General features: G+C 36.5%; 4 protein-coding genes across 4 annotated transcripts; 2 read left to right on the top strand and 2 right to left on the bottom strand.

The window, feature by feature from the left end:
- Nucleotides 1-2,732: 2,732 nt before the first annotated feature.
- Nucleotides 2,733-3,056, bottom strand: LOC18012563 (ubiquitin-conjugating enzyme E2 11). Its single transcript, XM_006395902.2, has one exon. It carries the CDS (start codon nt 3,054-3,056, stop codon nt 2,733-2,735), a length of 324 nt encoding a protein of 107 aa, XP_006395964.2.
- Nucleotides 3,057-6,118: 3,062 nt separating this feature from the next.
- Nucleotides 6,119-8,207, bottom strand: LOC112083464 (uncharacterized protein At3g43530-like). Its single transcript, XM_024151491.1, has 4 exons — nt 7,314-8,207; nt 6,791-7,238; nt 6,316-6,642; nt 6,119-6,216 (listed from the first exon to the last, which is right to left on the bottom strand). The coding sequence occupies exons 1-4, from the start codon at nt 8,205-8,207 to the stop codon at nt 6,119-6,121; spliced, it is 1,767 nt and encodes a 588-aa protein (XP_024007259.1).
- A 6,099-nt stretch (nt 8,208-14,306) lies between these two features.
- Nucleotides 14,307-15,056, top strand: LOC112083462. Its single transcript, XM_024151490.1, has one exon. It carries the CDS (start codon nt 14,307-14,309, stop codon nt 15,054-15,056), a length of 750 nt encoding a protein of 249 aa, XP_024007258.1.
- Nucleotides 15,057-17,203: 2,147 nt separating this feature from the next.
- On the top strand, nt 17,204-19,241 carry LOC18012455 (serine/threonine-protein kinase RIPK). The gene is made up of 4 exons (XM_006395901.2): nt 17,204-17,611; nt 17,702-17,837; nt 17,918-18,054; nt 18,437-19,241. The coding sequence occupies exons 1-4, from the start codon at nt 17,204-17,206 to the stop codon at nt 19,100-19,102; spliced, it is 1,347 nt and encodes a 448-aa protein (XP_006395963.1). The 3' UTR covers nt 19,103-19,241.
- Nucleotides 19,242-19,607: the final 366 nt, after the last annotated feature.

Genomic DNA, 19,607 nt, shown 5'->3' with positions numbered 1-19,607 from the left:
AGATTTAGATTTAGATCTGTAGAGTTTTTTTTGTAAATTACAATTAATTTTAATTTCAAATTTTCATAAATTTTAAATTGTAAATTATTTGTTTTATTTAAATTTTAATTCGAATTTTTTTTAAAAAAATTTCAATTATATTAAACGTCGTATAATCGTCGTAATAGATTTATTAAAACCGTCGTACATTCGTCGTAAATATTACGACGAATTTACGACTACAATGTACGATGATAAATACGACGATTATACGTCCGAGAGATACGACGATTTTACGACGCATGAAGAAATACTTTACGATTGATTTACGACGATTTATGTGTCGTACATTTTACGACGATCTTACGTCGACAATTAACGACCACTTAACGACGGTCCAGGCGAAGACCAAGTCGACGCAATTCGATGTAAACTCGTCGTAAACTGTACGACGCATTTACGACGATTTTGTTTCCCTCGACGTTACGACGAAACAAAACCGTTGTATATTATACGACGATTTTACGACGATTTGTCTATTACGACGATGACTTTACGACGATTTCGAAATCGTCGGTAGTCCGTCATAATGGCCCTATTACGACAAAATAACGACCATTTCGGCCGTTGTAAAATGATGTTTTTCTTGTAGTAAACTGTGATCATGTGTCAGGTAGAATATTATTATAATAATAGGAAATAAGATTAAAAGAGACCCGTTTCCAGGTGACGTCGTTTTGAAGAAATTAACCAACCCTTAACCACCAATAGATCAATTTAAACCGATTTCATAATTTGGAGATGGCAAAATACGACCACGATAATAATCAGTATTTTAAAATATGGTCGTTTTGACGCTAACACTTATCAGGGACTAGTAAACAGTGTTTTAAACTACTAAAAATAATAAAGAAATAATACGAATCTCACCACACCCGACACTTAAGTGTCATTCTCCTTCTATAGTCACATTGTCAAGTTTAGGCCATCAATGATGGAAAGAATATGTATCATACTTCTCCTCCAATTTTGTTTGATGAACAAGTTGATAATTTGGTTTTATAACCAATTATGAAACGTATTACCGGAATATATTCTTGATATTTTAGTATTACTGCGAATACGGTATATCCACCAAAAGTAGCACTATGTGGACAATGTGTATAACTGGAAAACAAGGCACAACTACATTTTAAATTCCCATTTACAATAAACGACATGTGTTTTCACTTTAACACGTGTGTTATTGGTGGAACAAATAGACCCCACTACAATTATTTATTATTTCTCGGGTTTATCCACGAAACTCAAATTTGTTTTCCCCCCCCCCCCGGGTTTACGCACAAATCACAACCAAAACACAAAACACTCAGTTTTTTTGCAAAATAATAATTTCTTGCAAGAATGCCAAGTCTCGGCTCGTCGTCCGACTCGGAGATTTCAAGCGGGAGCCCTCCACCCGAATCGTACGAAGATTCTCGAATCCCGCGATTCTTTATTGTCATTGTAAACCAATAATCAAAACTTCCCACACCATTTTGGATCTGGGAAGAATATTCTTCGCTTGCAATAAGGAATACGTAAGTTCAGCTGTTGATTGCTTTTAATTTCGTACCAAAAATATTTATACGGTTTGTGTCTTGTAGAATCTCAGATGTCATCTCTTCAAGTGGTGTGATGAGGCGATGCTAGAAGAGATTGCAAATGTTCGGCATGATTTGACCGAGATGCAAGGCCGGAGTGGTTGGACTAGAACCATGAACCGGATTCACTCGACGGAGATTTCCCAGCTACAGGAATCGGTAAACAACCTGAAGGAGGAAATGGTTGAGGTAAGGAGGTCTCATGCTCTCCTTTATGAGATGGTTTGTGACTTGGTTTTGAAGGAAATGGATAGGGAATTGGAACAGAAGCGACGAACTAAGATATTTAAGGAAGTGAAGGACATGGTTGTTCTATCTGTTCTTGTTGTGGCCTCGATTTCTTTAACTATCTACTTGTTCAAGTAGTTACGATTCATGGTTGTGCTCAAGACTTACTCAATTTTCCGAAAAAACATGTGGTTACACCAAATAGTACTGAGTATTACATATTTTCAATTTTTGGGATTACATGTGGTTACACCAAATGATACCGAGTATTACATATTTTCGATTATCCGATAAATATGTGGTTAGACCAAACGATAACGAGTATTACATATTTTCGATTATCCGATAAACATGTGGTTACACCAAACGATACCGAGTATTACATATTTTCGATTTTCAGAAATACATGTGGTTACACCAAATGATACCGAGTATTACAAATTTTCAATTATCCGATAAACATGTGGTTACACCAAATGATACTGAGTATTACATATTTCAATTTTCGGAAATACATGTGGTTACACCAATTGATACCGAGTATTAGGGTTTCCTTATTAGGGATTCCTTATTAGGGATTCCTTATGTATCGACTGAGATAATATAGTGGATAGAATAACACAAGGAATTTTACTAATAATTTTTTTTGTAAATAAATATATTACAGTCATAATTTTTATATAATAAAATATTTTACAACGGAAAATAGTAAAACATAAAATTCATTATTTTATTGTGAAAAACACCATGAATTAATTCATGGCGTGTGTCTTGGTCATCAGGCGGGCCTCTTTCTTGAACCGCTCCGGTTCCAAGACGCACATGCGTGCGACGTCTGCGAGGTAGTTGTCCTCTTCCTCGACCTTAGGGTGAAGCAGCATGTCATGGAGCGCTTGGAGGAGTTCCTTCACCGTCGTTCCAACCTTCCAGGTAGCGGTGACGAGTAACGGATGGAAGACGCGGGTTTGTCGATGTTGGGGTCAGAATCGGCGTCTTCCATGACACCATTGGTGGCTTGAAGGGGTAATCCGGTGGGAAACGGATGGAGATGAAGAAGATGCCCCCTTCGTATGGACTACTAGAGGGGCCCAACAGCATTGCTTGCCATTCGTAAATGTCTTCCGCCACCGGCCCTTCACTAAACCCACTCGCTGGAAACCACACCAACTCCCTCAGATGAGTCATGATCCACGCCTTAGGGGCCATTTTGAAGTGATAAAGAGAGCAACGATAGCACTAAATAGAGAGAAGAGGATTTAGAAGATAGATTCGAGTGAGAGAGAGTGAGCGAGTTATATTTATGGAAAGAGAAAAGAAAACCCTAGGGTGCGACTCATATAATAAATATCCTTCAAAACCGTTCAGGCTTATCGTGCAGAGCAGTTAAAAGTCACATCTTTCTCTCCCCTAATAAACCCGAAAATATTTATTTACTTAATGTATTGATAAAAATCAAATACAGTGTTGGTAGTTGTACCAGTCTTACGGCTGTTAATGCTTTCTCATTAACAGCCGTAAGACTGGTACAACTACCAACACTAATGCAACGATTAAACACGCGGCGTGATTATCTTTTAGACAGTTATTATTATATATTTATTTATTCACTCGTTTTTCGTCCAGGCAACGCGTCTATACAATAAATAAATCCTCTCATGTGAGTAAATGCTGAGTAGACAAATATCATCCAGGGAACATTTTCTATACACTAAAAATATTAGTAGTCTTCCCCACAAAACTTGAAATTCGTAAAAACTGAATACTATTGCCCACACTATAAAAAGACACTTGAGATATTGTACTTCTAGAATTCTTCAAGTAGTATAATCGTTTCTAACAATACATAAACAAAATGGAGAAATCAGATGGAAAAAAATATGATGAGAATGGTCTGCTAATCATCAACCCTCCACCTTTAAACATGAGATTTGGTGTGGGAACAAGCAGAGCAAGCAGAGCTGTGGGAACAATTCAAGCAAAATCTTCCAAATGTAATATATTCTCTCTGTTTAATGGTTTATAAAATATGTCCTGATCATGAGTGAAAATTTATATATATTTTTTTTCTTGAGGAGAAGGACAAACACATCTCAGTCGATAAACCTTCCCACACACGTTGTACAAAACCGGAACACGAATTGATTCTGGATCTGGAGATAGGATTGAAGTGCATGCATTGCGGATTCGTGGAAAGAGAAATTCGAAACATGGACACATCCGAATGGGTAAGTAATTAGTCATTTTTTTTGGTTATAACAAATCTAAAATACGTTGAAATCTATATGACTGGAAAATATTCAGTTGATGTTGTTTGGTTTTTTAAATTTTAATTGTAGACATAACTCATGATTAAGTAATAAATTGAATACAAATTTAGGCTATATGATTTTTAAACATAAATGAGATTTTGTACGTTTCTGTTCGAAGGGAGAGATGAAGAAGATAAAGAGGAAGAGGTCTGGAATGTAATCGAAATTCAAATGAAGCCTTTTTTTATTTTGAACAATTCATATATGTAATCTCCTTTTTTTTCCTAAGAACCTTGATATTTATGGTAATTTGATAATTTATCTTTGGAGAAATTATTTATGGTTGGTTTAAAATTTTAATAAGAAAATTTGACGATAACTTGATGATATATAACTTGCCAACATTTTAGTAATCCAGACATAATGTTTGAATATCGAAGTATATGAGTAAAAATCAATAAGTTGAAACTCTATAAATTAATATTTGATAAATTAATAATCTCGATTAATTAATAAATTTCTTTGGTCCCAAATTTATGTTTTGTTCAATTAATTTCTTCTTTATAAATTAATAACTTTCTCTAAAATATAAGAGTCCCAATGTTATTAATTTAGAGGATAGAGTTTTTACTGTATATTTTCAATAACGCATTAACGAGAGTAGCAGTTATTCCGATATTCTTCTCTCTCTCATACGGTCGTGTTTATTCGATGTGACTACTCACTTCCTCTTATTTCCTCCATTTTCTATTATTTAAGTTCGCAAAGAAGTTCCGAAATCCATTCTACTTCTTCATTACTTTCCCAAATCCATCACTTTTTCCTTCCTCCTCTCTCTTAGAGTTCCTCTCAGATTTTCCTTTTATATTACAAAATCCATCATTTTCTCTAAGGGTTTTAGAACTTTCACAAAACTCGGCATCGACCACTTTCATATATAAATCCATGGCAGAGTACTCCTACCTACTAGCCCTACCAGACGAACTACTGGAAAAGGTTTTAGCGAAGTCGGCTAACACAATTGGTGACCTTATACGGATTCACTCGATTTGTCATAGGTTCAATGACTGCACCAGAGGCCCTGCTTTCTACGCTGAAGTTGATCCCTTTAATATGGGTCATCCAGAGGATCAAGATGTCCATCTCATCATCGATGTTATCAGAGAGTTCTATGATGCATGAAATCCAGACATTATTTTCATGCGAGGTATGCAACTCTTTTTTCGTCGAAAAGATTTTGGAGGGATTCTACAGATCAAGGAAGCGGCGGATAGAGGGTACACGTGTGCAGTATATGTCTACGGGATGTTCGTGAAACTTGTTATGGAAAATCCCGAGAATGATGAGTACCTCAAAAACTAAGCCAGGAAACAATAAGGAAGTGCACCCACGACCTCGTTGAAGAAGTATATCTTGGTTGGCCAATGGGATTGCCAGAGTTATTCAATGAAGGCCACAGTCGCTCTTTACTGCGCCTCAATACTCTTATCCACTGTCGGTGCGGTACAGTTAACCGATGGGAGAATTGGTGGAATGATGAGTATAAACTAGGGAACATCTGCGACTACTGCTTCTTAACTCGAGAATGCGGAAGGTTCTTCCTATATGTGTACCGGGTAGTTAGGGTTTTTCTTGATATGGGAGACTGGTGAATGTGTCTGATGTTTTCTGTCTTATGTTTTTTTGTTTTTTGTACTTTCTTATGTTCTGGATTCCGTATGTGCACATTTCGTAATGTTTAGTACTCCCTTATGTTGTGTACAAACATTATTCTAATAATTTTAACTTGAACTGTTTAGGTCTAGTATTCCACATATACAAGTGGTTACACCAAATAATACTAAGATGGTTACACCTAATAATACTAGGTTATATCATTTATATGTTGTTTCACCAATAATACAAAGTTTTCCCAATATTTGGTTTTCAATAATCCAAAATCAATAATAGAAATAGAAGTACACACCCTAATTCAGTTTAATCCAAATACAAATACATATATCAAATGTCATAGGAGACTTAACGTCTCTGCCTTGTGTTTGGCCCTAGCTTCGATTGCTCTTGTTTCCGTTTACCTAAACCCACTTCTGCATTCACAATGTCAGCACCGTCTGGTTCTACATACACATACCAAGTAATACAACATAGTGTACCACGAAATATTAAGTATTACCAAAACAATGGATATTATTCTTCAAACTTCAATACCTCTTTACTTCTAAGCAGGTATGGAGATCGGTCTACAAGCTGCTCCGCCTCTTTCAGCTTCGCCTCATTCATCTCCGGCTCTTTCTGCTCCGGCTCTTTCTGCTCCGCCTCCTTCTGCTCCGCCTTCTTCTGCTCCGCCTTCTTCTGCTCTGCCTCTTTCTGCTCCACTTCCTTCTGCTCTGCTTCCTTCTGCTCCGGCTCCTTCTGCTCCGGCTCCTTCTGCTTCTTCTTCGGCTTCTGCTTCGGCTGTTTCTTCTTCGGCTGTTTCTGCTTCCTCGCTTTCTCAGTTTTCACCAGACTTTCAAGTTTCTCTCCAGCTTGATCATGTTCATGTTCTACATCATTTCGAAAAAACTTCTCCTCCCTCATCTCCTGGTCCTTCCCTTTCTCTTCTTGTCTCTTTTACATATTGTTCTTCAGAGCAGAGTCTTGTATCAAAGCCATCCATTCGGGCACTGATTCGGAGACACTGAGCATCCATACTCTTCTTCAAGCTCTGAAGCTGTTCCACAAATCCAAGAGGCGCCACCTTCTCTGTCCCCAAATTATTCTTAGCTGCTGCAGGATGGTTTAACCACTCTTTATTATCTCGGGCATCAATATCGATCTTGCATATCTCTTTCCAGAATATCGGCTTCTTTTCCTCAACTAAATGCCTCGTCCAGTTTTCAGGAACGATATCACCGATATCTTCCTCTTCATTCCTCTCCATGACTCCAGCAAGCATAATTACCTCATCCTCAGATGGTTGCAATATACTCTCGATGACCCTAGTGTTACCCAGTGTTTCATAGAGTTCCGACAAAGGGAAACCTTTTACGGTGAATGGTTGGAACTTCTGCCTGCACATCCGGGGACAATCCCTCCCTGCTCCTCTAACATCTTCTCTGTATTTATTCTTCAGACATGGGATGGCCTCAAAGGCTAGCAACTACACATAAACCCAACAAATTACACTTACGCTCATAGTATTACATAGTTACAAATTCTTTATAATGTGACATACCTCCAAGGGAGTAACAAAGCTTGGAAATGTCCAGGCATCTGTTCCGACGACCCCATTGAAATGCCTCATTGTGTGCTCAATCACCTTCATATTTACATTAAATGAATACCTACCCCAAGGAAACCTTTTACAAGCCTCGAGATCATCCACAATCCTCAGGAATAAGGGTTCAACAGATGGTGCTCCCTTACTGGTTTTCGTTTTCCCACTAATTATAGAGGATAAGACGTAGACGACACACATCTTCAACCGATCAGGGTTAACTAGTCCTCGCATCGACTCTAGCTTTTTCTCAACAGCAGCAAGGGAGGGGACGGTTTCCTGGAAATATCTATTCTTAAACGAAGAACTTCCTATGCTCTCATAGTCCTCTGGGTACGGGAGACAGTTTAATCCACACAAAATGGCATGGTCTCTAAGGGGATAGCGAATTGGTACGCCATTCACTACAAACCAAGCTTCCCTCTTCTTATTTGTGTTTGCTGTCCGAAGAAGAAGCAACCACATTCCCATCATCTTGTGTGTTGTGTCCTCATGCATGGCCCTATGCATATGCCAAAAGTGCTTGAACTGTGGGTGTTCTGTAAACCATAACAGCTCATGGGGTTCAAGGTCTAGGAACTCCAATTTCGCAACAGCTTTGTGGATATAACATCTTGTTCCCAGCTTTATTGCATTATGATACTGACTGGGCTCGAAGAACATTCTCACGGGTGGCAATGGCTGGTTCTCCTCCTCCTCAGCCTCAGCCTCAGTTCCCATCCACAACACTATCTGATTATTACCCGTCTCTGATTCGGCAACTCCTTCTACCATTTTCTCCTGCAGCGATTCAGAATCTGAGTACAGTTCTGGTCTAGCATATCTAAACACTGTTTCGTTGCCTAAATCCATGACTCTTGTTTTGTAATTGCCAACCGAATAGAGAACATATAAATCAAATTTTGGATTCTACACAAAACCGAGTTGAAATCTACAAAGTAATCTAGATAGAAATTAGAAATCAGAAGACGAAGACGAACGAACCTGATTTAGCGAGGTGTTGATTCAAGACAGGCATCAGCAAATCACTCGTAGTTGTCCCAGAGAATACTAGGCGAAGACGACGACGAGAGGACGATTTTGAAATTTGAATTTTTTTTTCTTAGACTTACCACAATTTTGACCCTAAACCCGATTTCTTCGGATTCAATCCTATATGATAGATTGGGTGTGGATCTTCGTAGTTAGATTAGTAAATATGAAACTTTAGTAAGGACCTGCCAATATTTCACCGCTTTTCTCTCTTTTTCTTGCTTTAAAATAAATTGAAAACAAATTAAATATTATGAGAAGGAGATTTGAGAATTTCTATAATGCGGGCGGAAGGAATACGCGAAATTATCTCTCAAAAGAATGCTAGGCACAAATTATCTTTGTGGTAACAAGTCTTTCGCAAAACTAACAATTACATCAACACAATCTTCCACCGTTAAATCTGTCTTTATGGTCATTAACTGGGTTACACTGATAGAGGATAATTTTCCTCTTTACAACTGTCTTATATTAGTTGCTTAGATGCGTCTAACATATAAAAAAATCTCTATGTTTCAAAGTTTGGTTCGTCAACTCTGTTGCCTTCTTCCATAAATAAGAACATATTTTCACGTCATTATTTACTATTTGTATTGTATCTCTAGATTCTTTTGTAATTCTAGGTTTCACTATCCTATCAGTTAAAAGAGAAGTTTTACTAACCAATTTCATTGATTATACCATATATGATTATTTGGCCTAAATCCTCACTTATACACAAGTGGTGCTACACTTTATCTACGATAATAAACTTATTATTATCACACAAAGGACGTGGGAAGAGTATAAGGGGTCACTATTACTCAGCCTCTCCAAAATAATGTCCATTGTGCTTCTTAAATATCTGTTTAAATACGTGTTTTATGTAATGTCACGTCACCGTATGACACAGATGTCTTTCTAAACCGATATCCCCCCATTTGAGAAGTATATACAAATTAACCGTTAGCAAAGAAAAAAAATCTAAGTTTGACATGAGAACAAAGAAAAAAGAGATTTTTTTTTTTAATAGAAAAGAGTTGAGTTTTTTTTTGAAAGATAAAATGTTAATTGGTGTTAATTTTCTTTGTTCTTTTTTTTTTGAAAGATAAAATGTTAACTGGTGTTAAATTTTTTTAACTAACAAAGATTCATTTCTGATCTTTTGTTGATATATCGTTTTAAAAAAAAACGTTGCATAACCATCACGAAATGAGAGAACATATGATTTACGACATCTTTTTTATTAGTTCTTGCATGTAAACATATAAAATGAACATATAAGTATAGAGAATCTGAGTATGGGAAAATGAACATATAATTATTAGTTCTCTTCATTGTATTTTTCATGTCCGTTTCTTAATCTAGTATATTTCCTCACCTTTGCCGGACTTTTGTTCAGTCCACCAACCGTTTGTAATCTCTCGATGCTCATTTGGAGATTTTTAATCTAATATATTTTAATTAAAAAAGAACATATAATTATATTACGATATAGAAACATAAATTGTTTTCAGAAATTGATAGACAATTTTTTCCTGGCAACATATAAGGTTACATAGCTTTTTTTGTCAAAAAAAAAAATATAAGGTTACATAGCTATTTTTTAGTTTTGTTTTATTTCAAGGTTGAGTAACTTATTACATAAAAGATTACCATTAATTTAAACGCCAAAAAAACTAACATCAAAATCAAATTCTAAAATTAGTTAATCTCTGAAATAATTTATTAATCTTTAAAATCGAAGACACTACTAAAGTTAAAATTGAAAAGTCGACTTTAGCAAAATCTATTAATTCTTGTTTGAAAACCGGTTTGGATTCACAATATTCTAAAGGATATAGCGGCAGTATTGTGGGACCAAGGAAATGTCAACTTAAACTGGTTGATTGAGTCAACTCTTGTTCGAACATGAACAAGTCGCCTTCTTCGCCAACACTGTGGCAAGTCGCTTTCATACGTTTTTTTTGTTCATTAAGGGATGACATAATTTGTTTAATAATTTAGCAAGTGTTCTAGAAGATTGACTCACTCGTACACTGCATTTTCTACCAACTAACATTTATTTAAATGAAATTTCTGCAACTTTTCCCAATTGTTTTTTTTTTCTTTTTAAGTTTTGACCATACAAATGTCGCTTACTATTTCTTACAATTCTTCTAGATCTTTTGGTAAGTTTCATTTCTAATTATCCCGTTCGTAATAGTGTCAATTGGTGGTATATTAGATGAATATGACACATTCATATTAGGGTATGATTGGTTATTGTTTCCGAGATTTTTTGTCCCTTAGGACTCAATTCTTCAACAAACATGTCCAAATTTATAAAACACGATGGAAGAGTGTATTTGGAGGACTCTCTGACACTAAGGGTTTGACTGGTTTAAACGCAGCGGTTGCGGTTGCGAGTGCAAAAGTTTGCGGAAGCGGACGATTGCGGTTTTGAGCGTTATTCAGCGGTTTGCACGACTGGTTAAATTTTTTAAAGCGGATTTGTTTGCGGGACAATTTTGACTGGCAAACCAGCGATTGTTTTAGCGGTTAAATATAAAATTACCAAAATAAACATCATATATAATTATAAAAAAAACAGAAAACTATATTATTATGATTAATATCAAAATCAATAGTTTAAAATAATTAATAAATTATAACTCAATACTAAATAATTATTTTAAAAATTAAGAAATTTTATAATAATATGTTTTATTTCAATTATTGGGTTGCTCCAATACGTGGATCTTCTGAATTTGTCTAATGCATGATGTAAAATTTCTTCAATTGATCTAATCAATTTTTTACACGATCCCAACTCAAATCAACTTCAAATTGCTCATTAGTATTCTTCAAAATACGTTCTTTCTGGAGTGCACTCAAAAATCTAGGATATTTATCTTAATTTTGTTTTTCCACAATGATCCGTTGAATTAACGCACATGTCATCTCGTTTGATCATGTAATTTTCTGAAGAACAAAAAAAAAGAATTATAACAAACTAATTTTATAATTAATAAGATACATATTTATAATTTCTTACTTTAAATTTAAAAGTGGAAATAAAATAATTAATATAAATAAATTAAACTAAAGTATTATGACACTTATGTTTATATCTTAATTTTCTTCAACTGATATGAAAGCCATGATTAGAGACTAAAACTTGATAGAAAAAGTGAGAGATTAGAGTTTATATATATATAAGAAGATTAGTAGGGTTAGGGTTTTATAATTGTTTTTAACATGATCTTTTTTTTCTAGTATGATTTTATTTTTTTTATTTTTTTTATCCAACCGCTACCGCCCGCAACCGCAAACGTTGGCGGGAAGCAGCTTTTGGATTTCAGCGGTATAAAACGATACGGAGCGGTTTGCAGCGATTTTTATGATTGTGATAAAACGCTATTAACCGCCATCACCCGTAAACGCAGCGTTTGCAGCATTTGCGGGTGATAGCGGGTGAACCAATCAACACCTAAATTTAGTAACCAAACAAGAAATAACATTTGTTGACTCATCGAAAAGCAAAAAGAATAGGAAGATAAAGAGAAAAAATGGTTTAAGTGACTTCGGATATTAAAGAAAATAATGAATCCGCATATACTAAGATTTAGAGATAATTTTGGATTGAGAATAAATGTTGGTTAAAAAGAGATGGCAGGAGAGTCCCAGAAAAAGGGTTAAAATAGTGAAAGCGTAAAAGCTATCCCAACAATAACTGGAACACAGTATACAATAGAGATTTTACTACAAATAATGTATTACTAGCCAATCTTTTAAATGCACTTACAGGTTTCTTGTAATACCATCTATGACGACAAGCTCAAGACATACTTTGACTTGTCTAACTATGCTCATACTTTCAATGATTTATACACGATCCAAGAACCTCATAGACAAACCTCTTAGCATCTAAGCTTTTGATTTCTTAATTACAAGATAACCAAAAATCCGAGTGTTTTTCAGTGCAATCAAAGCCTGAGCACTGAGGAACAATATTGGAGAAATTCAAGGTTCTGACGGATCTATTAAAACAAGTGCAGAGGACATAAAAGAGGAAGCGATTAGATATTTCAATGGTTTTCTAAATGAACAACCAGAGGGATCTTCTAGTTGGACTAAGTTCATTGCTCCGGCCCAGAAGACGATTAATCCGGCATGGGCTACATGAGCTCCCAATAGTTTACCAGATAAATTGATAAGTCGGGCATTCCCGGCCCACCAAGCGAAACCGGTGGTTTCTTGATCACAATCACTAGCCAATATGCTTTTCTCGTTGGAATTGATCCGCTACGGGATTTACATTATACGTTGAAGAACTGCAGGACATTACAGATTACCTATGCACTGATGCTGATAAGGAGCTTCTTACTCATGTGGTTAGTGAGGAAGAGATCAGGCGTGTTCTCTTCTCAATGCCAAAAGAAAAAAACACCAGGTCCTGATGGTTACACTATAGAGTTCTTCAAAGAAACATGGTCGATACTTGGACAAGACTTAACTATTGCAGTCCAATATCTCTTTAAACTGGGGTTCATACCCAAAGGAGTGAACTCAACTATTTTGGCAATGATTCCAAAAAAGAAAGAAGCTACAACCATGAGAGACTACAGACCCATCTCCTGCTGTAATGTCCTCTACAAAATTATTTCCAAAATCCTGGCTAATAGGCTAAAGATCATTCTTCCAAGGTCATCTTACCAAATCAGTCGGCCTTTGTCAAAAATAGATTGCTTATGGAAAATGTTCTTCTAGCCACTGAATTAGTCAAAGATTACCACAAAGAAAATCTCTCAGCTAGATGTGCAATGAAGATTGATATAGCCAAAGCTTTTGATTCAGTGCAGTGGCAGTTTTTGCTGAACACTTTGAAAGCAATGAGTTTCCCAAATGAGTATATCCATTGGATTCGGCTGTGTATATCATTTGCGTCCTTTTTAGTGCAAATCAATGGTGAATTAGCTGGGTATTTTGGAAGTTCACAGGGATTAAGACAAGGCTGTGCTTTATCTCCATATCTGTTTGTGGTCTGTATGAACATCTTGTCGCAAAAGCTTAATAAGGCAGCTGCGGAAAACAAAATCGGCTATCATCCTATGTGCAAAGACATGTCTCTGACACATCTTTGTTTTGCAGATGACTTAATGATCTTTGTAGAAGGAAACAAAAGATCCATAGAGGGAGCTCTTGAGGTACTTGAGGACTTTGCAATACATTCTGGTTTATATATCAGTATAGAGAAATCTACTTTGTATATGGTAGGGATTATAGAGGATGATCGTGAGGATATTCTTTGGAAATTTCCTTTTGCTTATGGGAACTTACCAGTTCGGTACTTAGGGCTGCCTCTATTGTCTCGGAGAATGACCAAAGCTGACTACTTACCATTGCTTGAGAAGATTAAAACAAGATTGGATCCTGGACATTTCAACCTTTATCCTTTGGGGGCCGATTACAACTCCTGAACTCTATAATCTTCAGTCTAACAAACTTCTGGATGATGGCCTTTCGCTTACCAAAATCCTACATCAAGGAGATTGATAGAATCTGTGCATCATGTCTCTGGTCTGGCAAAGATCTAAGTGCGAAGAAAGCATAAGTCTCTTGGAAGAAGGTCTATTCTCCAAAAAACGAAGGGGGCTTAGGGATTAAGGACTTAAAATCGGTCAATAAAGTCTACATCATGAAGCTCATATGGAGAATTCTCTCTGCAAAAGACTCCTTATGGGTAAACTGGGTTCAGCGGTATTTGATTCGGCATGGTTCTCTCTGGCGCGTCAGTGAAACCACGACAATGGGATCATGGATCTGGAAAAATATTCTCAAGTATAGAGAACAAGCTAAGGACTTATACAGAGTCGAAGTGAGAAACGGTTATGGCACTTCCTTTTGGTTCGATCAATGGAGTGCTATGGGTTGTCTATATGAGACATTTGGAGCAAGATGAAGCATCGTTTGGGGATCCATATCCACGCTACTCTAGGCTCAGTCATGCACAACATAAGACGCAGAAGACACTGCAATACCCAGCTAAGACAAGTAGAAGAAGCAATACGTGCAAAGAGAAACGGACGCATTCTTGACAAGGAAGATACCCCTTTGTGGCATGGAAAAAGGGACAACTACAAGGAAAAATTCAGCTCAAAGAACACTTCGGACAACATGAGAATACCAAATGCAAAATGGGACCCCTATTTTAGCATTTGGTTCTCCTCTGCAACTCCCAAATATTCCTTTGTTGTTGTATGGCTAGTGACAAAAAACCGATTAACGACCGGAGACAGAATGGCAAAATGGAATACAAATGTCAACTCTGCTTGTGTTCTTTGTGGTGATCTGATGGAGACTCGGGATCACTTGTTTTTTGAATGCACCTACTCTGGGACTCTTTGGAAAGCTCTAGCTGGAAGACTCATGGGTACTAGCTTTACGACGAAGTGGGCTGATTTCGTTGAAGGTATGTCTCAACCACTCGGCAAGTCGACCACCTCTTTCATTCTCCGATATGTGTTTCATGCAGCCATACACTCCATATGGTGTGAACGCAACAACAGACGTCATGGAGAAAGGCACACTCCAAGGGATGTAATGTTCAGACACATTGATCGGGTTGTGCGGAACAGGCTCAGCACAACAAGGAACAAATATGGCGATGGATTGCAAACTTGGTTTGGTTTGCGAGAAGATCCTTAATTTTTTTCCAGCAAAATGTAATTCTTTGATTGGCACCAAAGAGCACCTTTCTGTTGGCTTGGAATTATTATCCGGTATCCGGTCTCCGATCCGGTATCCGGTCTCCGATCCGGTATCCGGTCTCCGATCCGGTATCCGGTCCTATCCAATCTGTAAAAACCGAATATCCGTATAGTTTGGATCCGGATCTGGATAGTGAAATTAAGTATTCGGTTATTCGGATACGGATCCGGATAATAAAAATTTTGAAACCGGATATCCGTTATCCGTTATCCGTTTGTTAATTATTTATTTATTTTTGATAATATTTATTCATTTTTGAAAATTAATTTTAAAATTGTTTTTGGTTTAACTCCTTTACATATGATTGAAATTCATATTGCATGATAATTTTCTATTTCAGATTGTGAGAGAAGAACATGAAAATGAATAGCACATGGACATGAAGATAAATTAACTTCTCTATTACTATTTTCTTTTTTACTATGTAAATTTTTAAACTTTGTGTTATTTGAATGCAATTTGAATGCTTTTTAATTTTTACTATTTGTAACTTTTGGTATGATGATACATTTTAATTATTTATGTTATCTCATTATAATTTTAAAAAATTGAAGATTTTTTTTAAATCAACGAAATCGGATATCCGACCGGATATCCATAAATATTCGGTTCAAAACCGTATATTTTCGGATCCGGATCCGGATAGTAAAATTGATTATCCAACGGATTTGGATCCGGATACCTTGAAAAGTCCAGATATTTGACTCCTTTCGAGACCTATTTTTAGTTAAAAATTGTAAAAAAGTTTATTTTTTTCTTGAATAAAATTTAATATTCTATTCAAAAAAACCAAAAAACCTTTTGCTAATAATTCTCTCTCATATCTTGTTAAACACGTACAATGCTTCATTACTCTTATTTATACACACTAGGTGAAAGACCAAAGTCAAACTCATCCTTGGAGATAAAGGCAAATCTTCATAGATAAATCATATTTCATTTTTCTTCTCCTAATTATATAGAAACTCCCCCAAACTTTAATATCCTCTCCAAGATACTCGTCCAGCTAAGGTGCTGCCCCTCGTCCTTCAACTTGGCTCATCCAGCTCAGCTATGAAGTCCAGTTTAGCACACGCTTTAGCTTCACGTCATCAGTTGGTACGCGATTCTCCCTTGTACCACTTTATGTACTACTTCCAACTGGTATAACAATTGCATCTTCATTCTTCTTCCAACTAGATGATTCAATGCATCTGTAATTTTTCATGTTCCTATGGCTATAACATTTTTTCTAAAATCAGTCAGCATAACACTAACAAATAGGTCTCAGAGACCAAAGAAAGGCTGAGTGATTGAGAAGTTGGAAGAAAAGAGACTGAATCTTGATGACACTTAATTATGAATGAATAGCTGATCTTTATATCCACAAATATATGAGAAGAGTATGTATAGAGATACCTTAACTGAAACAATATATTGGGTTATGTGACCAAGTTGGGTTCACGTTTTCCAACATACTCGTGTTTCCACATCCAAAATCCCATAAACGTGTTTTCTCACACCAGAACGATTCATGTTTTAACAAATAAGCTTTTATCCAATTAACCCCGATAAAAGTTGTGAGGATACAATTCTCAATATCACTTTTAAATTACATAACCCCGTAGATACATTATTAATAAAGTATTGGATTGACCATAAAATTTCAACTAAAACTATCATTGCATGAAAAGGTATTATCTCTCTTTCTGTGTGACAGCTAAAAAGGTATCATCCAATTGTATCTAGAAATCGATAAGGAAAATGGGTAAAACTGTAATTTCATCCACCCTTTCGGCCACCCACCCACGACTATGATGAACTAACTCGTCTACATATGAATTAAATGACAGTGTCAGGCGCTGTTAAAGCTTTAAAAAGAAGTATAAACCCACCGCACCAAGTCGTCGCCTTGTTGCTCTTATAAAACTATTATTTCCATATTAAACACTTGTTTTGTTCTTGACAAAAGAAACCGAGTAGTTAGATTTTATATAAATTTGGAAATAATATAAAGTCTTGGTCTCTTCCTCATCTACTTTAAAAGTTCTTTTCTCTCATTACAAACCAAAACCATTAGAAAAAAAAAAACAAAAACAAAAACAATGGCGGTGAAGAAGAAATTATCTTGGAAATCAATAATGGTTGCGTGTTTCCAGGATCCAGACAACATATGTTCATCAAAAAAAGCAAAGAAAAATGATGGTGGTGTAATAACGAAACAGAAATCATTCCTTGGATTGTCAGTTCTAGACATAAGTGATCCAAGTTCAACGACCTTGTCTGAAGATCTCTCAATCTCTCTCGCCGGCTCCGATCTCCACGTGTTCACACAAGGTGAGCTCAAAGTCATAACACAAAGCTTCTCTTCCAGCAACTTCCTTGGCGAAGGAGGGTTCGGTCCGGTTCACAAAGGGTTCATCGACGACAAACTTCGTCTTGGTCTTAAGGCTCAGCCAGTCGCCGTGAAACTTCTTGATCTTGATGGTTTTCAAGGTCACCGTGAGTGGCTGGTTCGTACATTCATTTCCCTAATCATGTGTTCCTTGTCAAAATATTAAGTCTAAACGTGTCTAATTGTTTTGGGGGGTCAATTTTTTCAGACGGAGGTTATATTTCTAGGGAAGTTAAAGCATCCGAATCTCGTGAAGCTGATCGGGTATTGCTGCGAGGAAGAACATAGACTTCTTGTCTATGAGTTCATGCCTCGTGGTAGTTTAGAGTCTCAACTATTCAGAAGTGAGTTTGACTTATTATTAGCCATCAAATGGTTGGATTCATTATTATAACCGGAAATGATGAAAATGGTTAATTTTCAGGGTGTTCCATATCGCTGCCATGGTTAACGAGGATGAAGATCGCTCACGGAGCTGCAAAGGGTTTGCAGTTTCTCCATGAAGCAGAGAAACCCGTCATCTATCGCGATTTCAAGGCCTCCAATATCTTGTTAGATTCTGTAAGCAACTAAGTTATCTCATGATTCTTTTCTTTATTGATGTTAAAGGGTTTGAGTGCTGATAGCAAACTAGACCGTTTTATTCTTCATCAAATATGTTTCCATTGGGGCATATCTGTATTTTTCGATCAACACAAGGTAGATTCTCGACCGGAACTCAGACCTGGACCAAAACTTAGACCAAAATCCATACTAAACTCGAAGAATGTGGAAAAATGATATTTAAGACGTCTATAGTGGCCAAAAGGAACACAAAGATTTTTGTAGATAGTTGATCAAAAAAATTGAATGGTGAACGCAAAGTGTTTGACCTCAAGTGGATTAGTCACTATCATCCGCTGTTTCAAAACCTGATTATTTTGATTTGAATAATTTGTTCCAGAATTATACCGCAAAGCTCTCAGACTTCGGGCTAGCCAAAGACGGACCAGAAGGTGATGAAACGCATGTATCGACACGAGTGATGGGAACACAAGGGTACGCGGCACCAGAGTACATAATGACAGGTCATCTAACGGCTAAGAGTGACGTGTACAGCTTTGGGGTTGTGTTGCTAGAACTCTTGACGGGTCGGAGATCGGTAGACAAAAAGAGATCATCAAGGGAACAAAACCTAGTAGATTGGGCTCGTCCAATGCTTAACGACCCACGAAAACTCGGGAGAATAATGGACCCAAGGCTAGAAGATCAGTACTCAGAGACGGGAGCACGAAAAGCAGCGGCCTTGGCTTACCAATGTTTAAGCTACAGACCAAAGAACAGGCCATGCATCAGCAACGTTGTCTCAGTTCTACAAGAGATTAAAGATTACAGCGATGATATTCCCATTGGGACATTCACTTACACGGTCGCTCCCTCGCCTACCAAGGCAACCCTTGATGTTAAAGAGAGAAGTGTTCAAAATTGCGACAACCCTCGTAACGGTCATAAGAGTGATCAACATCATAAGTTCCGGTCGCAGGCCCATACGGCACGAAACCACCGGTTAACTTTGAAAAACGGATTAAATTCACCGATGCGTAACGAGGCCGGAGGGGAACGGTACTGAGTTTCTCTTCTGTCCATTTCGAAATTAAAAACAAAAAACAAATGTAATTATATTTTTCGGTCGTAAAAAAACCAACAAAATTCTAGAGTAGATTCTGCTTTTTTTTTAACCCTTTATAGGTTTTGTTTAGAAGCGTATATTTTTCATGGGGCTTATGTTGATTTTCTTTGTCTTTTTTTTTTTCTTTTCTTTTATTTGATTCATTCAAAGCAAGAAGAAATGTTATTGTAACAACTTTGGTCTAAAGAATTTATATTAAAGAAAACCTTTGGTCTTAAGAAAAACGCGTTATAACTTATAGATCACTTCTATTTTTTTTTTTAATTCATTCTTATGAAAGTTTACATCATAATGTACACGTCTAGTTGTTGGAAATGGATATAGTCCTTCCAAAATTGCAATCATTGTCCTTCCAAAATTGCAATCATTATGACTGTAATGCTTGACACGAACCTATGTGGTGTACACATGTTTTTTTTTTTTTTGGTCGGCGATGCACATATAC

The sequence above is a fragment of the Eutrema salsugineum genome, unplaced genomic scaffold (assembly GCF_000478725.1).
Source record: "Eutrema salsugineum unplaced genomic scaffold, Eutsalg1_0 scaffold_6, whole genome shotgun sequence".
In the NCBI taxonomy this organism is placed as follows: domain Eukaryota; kingdom Viridiplantae; phylum Streptophyta; class Magnoliopsida; order Brassicales; family Brassicaceae; genus Eutrema; species Eutrema salsugineum.
The sequence above is the reverse complement of the archived record's forward strand: the minus strand, read 5'-3'. Positions and strand labels throughout refer to the sequence as shown.

Excerpts from the sequence above, each read along its gene's own strand:
- LOC112083462 (XM_024151490.1), top strand. The coding sequence starts at position 14,307 with ATGAAGCATCGTTTGGGGATCCATATCCACGCTACTCTAGGCTCAGTC.
- LOC112083464 (XM_024151491.1), bottom strand. The coding sequence starts at position 8,207 with ATGGATTTAGGCAACGAAACAGTGTTTAGATATGCTAGACCAGAACTG. Across the intron at positions 6,643-6,790 it reads GCTTCAGAGCTTGAAGAAGA|AACATGAACATGATCAAGCT; the intron begins GTATGGATGCTC and ends GAAATGATGTAG. Across the intron at positions 6,217-6,315 it reads ATCTCCATACCTGCTTAGAA|AACCAGACGGTGCTGACATT; the intron begins GTAAAGAGGTAT and ends ATGTGTATGTAG.
- LOC18012455 (XM_006395901.2), top strand. The coding sequence starts at position 17,204 with ATGGCGGTGAAGAAGAAATTATCTTGGAAATCAATAATGGTTGCGTGT. Across the intron at positions 17,612-17,701 it reads AAGGTCACCGTGAGTGGCTG|ACGGAGGTTATATTTCTAGG; the intron begins GTTCGTACATTC and ends CAATTTTTTCAG. Across the intron at positions 17,838-17,917 it reads AGAGTCTCAACTATTCAGAA|GGTGTTCCATATCGCTGCCA; the intron begins GTGAGTTTGACT and ends GTTAATTTTCAG.
- LOC18012563 (XM_006395902.2), bottom strand. The coding sequence starts at position 3,056 with ATGGCCCCTAAGGCGTGGATCATGACTCATCTGAGGGAGTTGGTGTGG.